Source organism: Manacus candei, unplaced genomic scaffold (assembly GCF_025592945.1).
Source record: "Manacus candei isolate 608988 ecotype Guabito, Panama unplaced genomic scaffold, ASM2559294v1 h1tg000023l, whole genome shotgun sequence".
Lineage (NCBI taxonomy): Eukaryota > Metazoa > Chordata > Aves > Passeriformes > Pipridae > Manacus > Manacus candei.
In genome coordinates, this window is record NW_026138071.1 from 4,241,359 (window position 1) to 4,251,136 (window position 9,778).

The 9,778-nt window shown below is 42.8% G+C and overlaps 1 protein-coding gene across 3 annotated transcripts in view; it reads right to left on the minus strand.

The window, feature by feature from the left end:
* PTPN4 (protein tyrosine phosphatase non-receptor type 4) overlaps nucleotides 1–9,238 on the minus strand; it is a 110,109-nt gene extending 100,871 nt beyond the window's left edge. Inside the window, exon 1 of one of the 3 annotated variants that reach the window (XR_007904465.1) lies at nucleotides 8,479–9,238. Coding sequence is in view for 1 of the 3 variants with exons in the window: in XM_051787011.1 (XP_051642971.1) it covers nucleotides 8,479–9,178 (700 nt within the window). In the remaining 2 variants the exon portion in view is untranslated. Of the gene's footprint in view, nucleotides 1–7,488; nucleotides 8,162–8,478 lie in introns of those variants that run through there. The other 2 variants (XM_051787011.1, XM_051787012.1) reach the window with 2 other exon arrangements.
* Nucleotides 9,239–9,778: the final 540 nt, after the last annotated feature.

Genomic DNA, 9,778 nt, shown 5'->3' on the forward strand with positions numbered 1-9,778 from the left:
AACTATTTGGTACACCAGAACACAAAATATATTCAGAATGAATATGAAAGACTTCAGTGGGAAATGTCTTTTGCAGACACCAGAGTAACTACAACCGTTTCCCAGAACAGTTAGAATTAATCTGTTTGTCTGGAAAACAAAGGGGAAAAAAAATACTGTAAAGAGGTGGATTGGAAAATGCTTACAACAATGTAACTTAGAAATAGAAACCAGAGATTTGACAAAGTAGCTTTATTGGCAACGTAAGTTCTATTCAAAGGTAGATGAATGTTAGCTGAAGTTTCAGATGTTAATCAGGTTTCTCTTTCAAGCTACTCTCTCACACATATTTCATTAGTATAATTTCTACAAAGCACTTTTATTTCTGTTTTCTCAGGGTTGCCTATGTGCTTTCAATGATAAAGAAGTTATTATCTGCATCACCCTTACTCAGAGAAGGATGGTTTTTATGAAGATCGTTCTGCAGAAAGCATCTAGCATTAATGAGCTCCCATATAGCTTTCCTGTAAAATGAGGAAGAACATATGTAACAGGGAGGGGGGGCAGCAGCAGGATCATTAAAAGAAGGCAATGCCTCTGCTAGTAACTACAACTGAGTCTTTTAATTGCTTACTTCAGTTTTATTAAATAGCTTACAGCTATCTAGAGAATTTCTAATCTTTCATTTAATTAATCTCAAGAATGAAGTTCTCCTGCAGGAATTTCCATTTGGAGGACTTTTTGTCAGATGTTCATTTTCCATCTATTTTCTAGTCCTCTACTGAGCAATTCTAAGTGTAACTGTGTATATACATAACCTTAGTGGTTACTCACACCTCATTTTCTTACTGTATGTTTCTCAACCTTTTAAGTGGCATATTTTTGAAAGCAGAGATATTTTAACTAATATCTTTATTAAGTCTGTTATTCAATTCTATAAAAATTACTTAACTATTGCAAAGTTTGAAAATAATCCAGCTTCTGCAAGCAGAGGGACTGTGGAAAGTCACAGCTTTACAAAAAGAACCCAGAGAGCATCCACTGCATTCCATGTCTCCCTAGACACACACTCACACCAAGTCACTTCCCTCAGTAGATCTAAGAACTGCAGAACAAAGGACTCAAATCTATCTTATCTAGGAGATAAGGGAAGAGACAGTATCACCAATGCCTTAAGTCTCTAAAGCAACAGCAAACATAGTAAATGAAGATGCCCAAAAATTGTAGGCAGATCAAACCATGTAGAAAAACAAAGCAAAAAAAAAAAAGTTTTCCCAAAAACAATCTCCAAAACAACAATTATTTCTTTAGTCTGAAATATCAATACCTGAAGGTTTAAAAAATACAAGCCACTTCCAAGCTAAGTGGTTTACAAATTTGACTTATATGGTATATGTCAATATATCATAAAATGAAAAGAGAAGCAAAGTTTTAAGTGAAGGGTTCAAAACAGTTTAAAAAGATAAAAAACTTATGCCACCATTAATGTTCTGTGCCTCCTCACCTATTTACACATATAGCAAACTTGAGAAGAGACGACAGAGCACAAACAGAAGCAACAGTATTAGCCCTGTACTGAAACATCTAAATCAGTCATCTAATTTAAGCTCATAGGAAACAAGTAAGCCAAAATAATATTCAAGTAATTTGGATGTCAGACCCCATAATACAGCCTTCTGGTCTATTTGTTCCATTGTAATGCCACTTCTGTATTTCAGTTTTCCCCTCCTGTGGCTGTGTGAACCAGTCATTTCAGCAGAAGCTTCCCATGAGGTCATGAGATTTGTTGACATTCAACAAAGATCATATTCACCTTTCCTTTTTATTATGTTTATCAAAACCCTATAAATGTTATAATCACTGCAGGGCAGCCGTCCTTTTCTCTTTCCCCTCTTCTCCATCCAAACTTAAACAAGATACATCCCCTCAGTTTTAGTGGCAGACACATTTCAACCTTTCAAAACCCTTTTTCACAGACATTACATCTGGAAAGATTGTTCCAAATATTAAAGAGGTCAGCTCCATGGAAAGCAGGTGCATTTGGATGAGCTAACAGGAGGCAGTATCTTCTTACAGAGTCAACACACAAGCCTAAAACATAGTAAGTGGGGAATTACTTGCAGATTAGGATTCCCAAGACTCACCCATAGCCTCATTTGCACTCAAGTACTAAAAACAGACTGCAGCATCAATCCTAACAACAGCCTGCCTCCCAAAAAAAGGCAAGAGTCTCTTCCAAGGGAAGTCTTAATAGCAGCTCATAGTTTGGAGGATACAGGCCATAGATTTGAAACTCAAATGCCAAGTTCTATAAAATTTTATTTTTAGTAAGTCAAACTAATTGATACACATCCCTTCTCCTAAAGTACAGCTTTTCTAAACAGGGGCACTTTATAAATTCATTAAAACATTTTAAGAACAGTACTGAGTCTCTGTGCACTTTAGAGACACAACACAAAGCTGGCATATGCAGTGCACATACACAATCTGTATGGGAAAAAACAACTTACAATGCAACACATCGCTGGCCATCAGCACTGGTCATCTTTAACCCCATTCACACATCAGAAGACAAAAATATCTCTCACTTTTTCAGATGACACGAAAAGCTTGTTGCAAGTATCAAGACAGACAAATGCAAAGTGACATATGTTAATTTTAACTCTGTCCAAAGCCAATTTTTCACGGGAAGACTGCAGGTTTTTTCCCAAAAAACATCTCTGAATTCACTGACAAAGTTAGCGGAAACAAAACAAAACCAGTTTTACTATGTGATTTTCCTTCTAAATTATTTTGTCATCTTGTTAAGCAAAAGCATTGAATCACAGCTGTAAAATCTGGGAAGCATCTTTTTCTTTCAAGAGAAATACATCCCATTTTGGATTATTCTTTTGTTCAAATAAGTTATGGCAAGAGCTTTAATTACAATTAACATGTTTTGCAACTTACAACTATTTGACATGGCTTAAGAAAATATATGGGAAAGCATATTTTAGCCATGAAGAAATTATCTGTTCATCCAGACAAAACTGTGCTAACTTGGAACTTCAGAGAGCATTAACAGTAATAACTGTTCTTCCATTAATAGGTATATTTTCTATGTGCTTTGACTGACCAGGTGGTAGTTTCTCTACCTGAAGGACAGAGGAATCAACAACATTTCCAGTTCTATTCAAGGTTGAGCTAACAATGAAGTTTCTTCAGCACTGCCACTCTGTTGGCACATGAGAGAGAGCACAAGCTCTGGTATGTCACACTTGAATCTCTTCTTTTAAAAACACAGCTTTGCAGGGTATCAAATCGACTTGCTTGACTCTTGCAAACACCACCTTCCTCTGAGAAAACACAGGAATCTCGCTTGTTAACCTTCCTCCAGGACAAAGTATGACAGCACATCTCTGAGACAAAGGAGCCACAGCAGGCTCTTTCACCAGCTGCTGCTCTGGTTTACATGGAGAGTGATCTGCTGCAGATACAGTTTCAATTTCTGGTTTTAAATCTGACTGATGCCATAAAAAAAATAAAATTATAAGACTTACCTAGGAATAGTTTTCTCATCTAAGAAAACATCTTTTATGTAACTTTCATTGCACTCAATAGACTCTTAAGTTTCAGAGCAGTATTGATATAATTTGTTTCTCATTTCTGTCCTTTGCAACAAACAGAAAACATTGTTTGGAGGTTTGCTTGGTGTTTTGGACTTGTTTGTTTCTTTTCTGGGTTTTTTTTTGTAGGTCAGAGAGATGTTGGTACACAAATGCAATAAACTGTCCAAAGGACCCAGGAAAAGCTAAAGTACACTCAACTGTCTTAAAAGTTAGTATCCTTTTAGAGGAAAAAACCAGGATCATTTGTTTAACCTAAGCACAGTTAACAGCATAAAACCAAAACAATTTAAATTGTTACTCCTAGCAAACACCAAAAAAGAGTTTACATTTAAATTAATTTTTTTCTGTTAGTTTATGAAAACTATCAAACAAAATAGCAAAATGACTTGGAACTAAGGCCTCCAAACTAGAACATCATCCTAAAAAAAAAGCACCAGTTTGAACAAGGTTTTCACCATTTAGTAGCAGATATTTAGCTATTTTTAATTTAAAATCTAAAACCCAGGTTAACAGGAGAACAAAATACATCCTACTTCAATCTAATCCACACCATTCTAATTAAAAAAAAAAATAAATCCAAGTATGAAAATGTTAATCTTTAGCAGCACTACATTTGATTTTCATTTGAAGATTTGGGATTTTGGTGATGCAGAATAATTCAGTCGTTATTCTCTAATCTAGTTACTCTGAAAAAAAAGATAAGAAATAGCCAGAAAGGCAATGTGAGAATGCACATGCCATAGGAAGTGGATTATCAATTTCTTCCTCTTCAACCTCAGGGACGGCCTGAAAACTCTTAAGTGGCAATGAAGAGTTCACTTCACTGCCCAATCAGTGAAAGTATTTCCCAGAGCATTCTTCATTACAGACCATAAGTACTCATAATTAAAAGACTGTTTGTTTTTAAAAGGATATTGGCCATTTCCCCCTTCCTCATGTAACTGTAGAGACGGCAGAGTCTCATGAAGCACACAAATGGAACTGCAGTTCTCATCCCACAGCCACCTTAACCCTGTCCAAGAAGTAATTGCAGCGTGAGACAAAGTTGCCAAGAGAGGTCTCATTGCATCACTCTACCAAGTCTTTTTTTGAAGGTGCATAAACTGAGAGAGGAGAAGATGGTTCAATCCTCACACTTAAAACAGAAATTCACCTAGTTATGCTTGTGTGATCTCCCTGAGAAACTGAGTGACTCCCAGCTGGAACAGTCCGGGACATGCACCAGCACACTGTGTGTACAGCCAGCACACTCTAGGATGCTGTAACACCATATGCTTGTAACCTATATCTGGACATCTAACTGTGTTATGTCAACACATCAATAAAACTTTTGTGAACACATTAACTGCTGTAAACTTATTCTGCAAGTGACAAAGAGCAACAGTTTTCTAATGATTCTGAAATTCTCCAAAATAAGGATGGAGATTTTAAGTAGGTACCTGCATATATAATTCATGACATACCAGAGAAAACTTATCAAAATTTTAGAAATTAAAGGTTTTCAAAAGACTACAGAAAATTATTTTTGTACTTCTTCAGTGGATTTGAAATCCTCAAGGAAAACCAGCCTCTGTTCCCAAACAAGCATATATGAACAGCTGGCTCAGACAGCAAAGACCTACTGTTATATTACCAGGCCACTGCTGAGCTCTTCGGGTTTTATCTCCTGCTCAGGCCATTCTCCCCCCCCTTTTCTTTTCCGCCTTCATAGTTCCTTCTCTCCACCACAAACAAGTCCATATTATATAGATATACACGACAGTTTTACAGTTGTTTAGGCTGGAGTACAATAAAACCCATGAGAATTTTGTCTGGCCATTTTATGAGAAGTGACAGCACCAGAGTGAAAGTGTGGTATTTAAAAAACAAAACAAAAACCCCCAGTCAACCATCTGCTGAAAGATTCTCTTGTTTGACCATTTTTATAACTGGTGAGAATGGAAGTGAGGTGATACAGAAACAGGATGTGAAGGCATAGGATTCATGTGATCTTGTACCGAATTTAAACCCAGACAGGAGGGGGGGATGGGACAGGGGGACAAGGAAGAATGGTAGGATGAAGACTCAAGAAGACAGACCACAGAAATGGGCTACTCATGAATTTAAGAAAAATACTCTACCAGTGACTTCAACAACAAAAAACCATGCATATGCCTACTATTCATTTTAATGAAAGTTCTGATCAGCTGAAAAGTTAAAACTGAATATTTAATCCACCATAATTTTCAGAAGACATTTACTCAACCCATTTACTATGCCCAAAGTCTAAACTGCCAAAAGCAAGCTTTGTTTCCCAAGGACAGGTGAGCTTAAGGGTGAACCACCCTGAGTATCCTCCCCTCCAGTATATTCAAATTTGTAACTTCCACTCAGTTCTCCAGAACACAGTTGGAGAGTGTTCATTTCACTTTCCATATGTGAGCATAAACCAATGCACAAAACTCCCACGTGCATTCAACAAAATATTCATAAAATAACCCATTATAAATAATAACCCTAGTGAAATGGAAGCCCCGAGTGCTGATCAGGACCTTTCAGCAGCACTGTTACAATGTAAAGCCATTTTTTTAAAAAACCCTTTATCACAAAGTAATTATGTCACACACTACTGTACTAGGCTGCTACTCTGGGCACCAACCCTGGAGCTCTTTGCATTCTCAGAAGCCTCTGTGACACACCACACAAACACAACCAAACACTCACACACAGCAAATGCCCATGACAAACATCGGCCCTGTGCCTACAGAGCCAGAATGAATATCTGAGCTCCAGTTACTGCAGCCAGTTTTGTGTAGGTGGATCCCTCTGCCCAAACAGGGGCCACTGCAGGATCTGAGCCAAAATGATACACCCTGGACATTAACCTACCATATATTCCCAATATGCTAATGGTAAATAGTACTACATGAACTCTGCTCATTAATAGAGAGCTAATGCACTCCACAGAGCCAGCAGCATTACATCTAAGATTGCAGGATTTTGGTCTTATTTATGTTTTACAAATATAGCTGCTAATCATAAATTAATTCTAGTCACAGGAAAACAGTATAGGCTGAACTTTCGTGCTGCTGCAGTCCAAGTGTACCCAACCCCAAAAGTATTTTTAGCAAGTGTGTTCAATCAATACTGCTGTGTACAACCTAAATTAGACATTAACAAGGCAACAGAATTGTAAAGCATGACAACAAACAATACATTTCATGGAAAATTTTGCTGAAAAAGAAGTAACCATCAAACTAAACTCTAAGTAGGTATACCTGATTCCAAACAAACTTAACTGCAAATGTAAGGAAAACATACCAAAACATACCAAAATATTAATACATTTCTGCTTACAAGGAAAATGTATTTGTATTTCAATGTTTAATCTGACTTTTAAAAACTACAATATACACATAATCTAAAAATACACAAAAACTGTAATGACAACAGAATTATACCAAAAAAATCAGATCAACAGTTACATTTCTGAGTTTATAAAGCATAAACTTGCCCGGGAAACATATTGACACACGTGCACGTTTTTGCAAGCTTATCACCCAGAATCATATTTTATCAACATGGTGCAAGCCAGAGTCATGCCAATATGTAAAAACAACTTTTTAGGTCAGTGAAGCAAGAAATCCATTGTCAAGAAAATGGCATCCATAAGATTACAATACTGAATATATTATGTTTAAGCAATGAACTGGAAAACTTTCCTACAATATACATACCTAATAAAAAAAATGGTTTTATCAATTCTAATCCAACTCATTCCTGTGTTCCTGCAACGCACACTCACAATGTGACGAGTTCATAAATGTCTGCATACATGTGAACATGCTGGTGGCTCCCAACATTACAGGGCAGTTATTTGCCAAAACAAGCAGGCAAACGTGCACTCACAAAACCCCCTTACCATTCAACACAGAGTTTAGCTCAGGGCAAGAGAAATGCCCCACGGGTGAGCAAATGTATGTGCACACTGCAGTCTAACAATTATTCTTCAGCTGAGAGCCATTAGCACTTCTGTAACACACAAATCACGAAAATATTTTCTGTCTCACAGTTAAAAAAATTGTAACAGCTTGGCCACACTGACGTCCTGGAAGGGTATAAGTGGCAGCACAAAGTTCATTCACGTGTATTTTACATCTGAGCGATGTATATTCTTTGAATAGATCAGAGGTGGGAACATTTCACGTACACTGGCAGCTATCTAGTTTTAGCAATTAGCTCTTGGAGGTTTTTAAAAGAAAAAAGACGTTATTCCTCTCCCAGCCGGTGCTGCAACAGCATGCACGAGTTAACCCATCATCAGGTACACCGAAAGCCTCTGTCGCATATAGACACAGTGATTATACAAGCCTTCTGCTCGAGAGAGGCACTAAAAATGTACCAGAGGAATGCAACGACAGCACTCAAACCTATTTTCTCTGCCCATAACCAGGGCAACGCGCACATGTGCCTAGAAAGCACAGGATCGCAAAGTTTTATATTAAACACACTAAAATAAAAACCCGTTTCATGCGCTGGGCAGAGTTCACCGCGTCCGAGAGACCCCGACCTGCCCCCGCAGCTCGATCCCCCCGGGGCTGTTCACGAGCCCCCCACGCCCCCACCCCGAGCACCGCATAACCCCCACCACCCCTTCGCCAGAGGGGAGCCGGGGCTCTCGGCTTTTTCGGAGGGGGAAACCGAATGGAACGGCACACACACACACACACACACGCTCCCCCCCTCCACCGAGAGGGCTCCCGGCAGAGCCGCTCTCCGCCCGCGGCGACCTGAGCGCGAAAGTTGCGGGGCGGGGGAGCGGCGAGGGGGGGTCACGGCACAGGAGACGCGGCTCGCGGCACCCCCCGCTCCCCCCGCGCGGAGCTCGGACCGCGGCGGCGGCCGCCGTTACCTTCATGTAACATCCAGGTCCTGGTTCCCGATGGAGCGGGGCGCGCGGAGGGAAGAGGCGCGGGGGCTGCGCGCTCGCGCCGCTGCCGCCCCGCGCGACCCCCCCCACCCTCCGCGGGCGCGCGCACGGGCACGCGCGCCGCAGACACTCGGGCACGCGCAGCTCCCGCACTTCCCCGCCCCCCGGGATCGGGACCGGGAGCGGAGGCGCCGCTCGCCGCCCCTCTCAGTTCCCCCGCAGCGCCCGCCGGAGCCGCAGCGCCGGGAGCAGCGACAGCAGCCGCCCCGCGCCCCGCCGCAGCGGCGAGCGCCGCATCGTACTGCGGCGGCCGGGCCGAGGGAGCGGGAGCGGGAGCGGGGCGGGGGGGTGGGGGGAAGAGCTGCGGGAGAAAGAGACGGGGGAGCCTCGGGGGAAAGGCGGCAGATTCCCTCCCCCCCTCCGGCCTCTCCTTCCCCCCTCTCCTCGCAGCGACCGGCCGGGGGGACCGCGCGGGCCGGGGCTCTCCCTCACGGGGCGCGGCGCCGCCTCGCACGGACCGGCAGCTACCCCGCGCGCAGCCCCGGCCGGCAGGCAGAGGGGACCGGGGGGAGGAGGAAGGACGGCGGGGCGCTGCGGAGACGCCTTCCCTGCCGGCGAGCGAGCGAATGAGCGAGCGGCGGTGGGGGAGGAGAGGGGAGGACCCGCAGCCTCCTCCCCTCATCGCCGCCCGCCCTCCTGCCCGCCTCACGCGGGCAGCATAGCAACCAACATGGCGGCTGCGCAGTCACCCCGCGGCGGGGGCGGCCCGCAGAGCTCGCGAGAGCCCAAAGGGAAGCGGGCGAGGTGCCTTCGCTTTTATTGGTCCAGCGGCCTGTCCGTAGCTGTCTGGTTGGCTGGTTTTACCATCAATCAAGGCGGCGGTGATCACGGATTGGTCAGCTGATCTGTCCCTGACGCCTGTGGCTGTGCTGAGGCGGTCGGGCCTCAGTGAGCGCAGCTCTCCCGCCGCTCTTCCGTCCCCCGCTGTCCTTATTCCCCTTGCTACGGAGGGAGGAAGTGAGCCAGAGAGGGGCAATGGGCCTGTCTTAATGTGATAACCTTTGATATATTTGTACAACGTGTGAAAGAGTTTGGTTAAAAGTGTCTTTAATGTCCATTTATTAAAATACAACCTCTTGCAACCAAGCTCTTTACCTAAAACACATAGAATATATCATCATGGCTAGGCTTCGCGAACGAAGATTTGGGAAGGCTCTGTCCACGTTTGTTACAGGCACGCTGGTGGATTATGAGGCCAATACGAGACAGATAGAATATACAG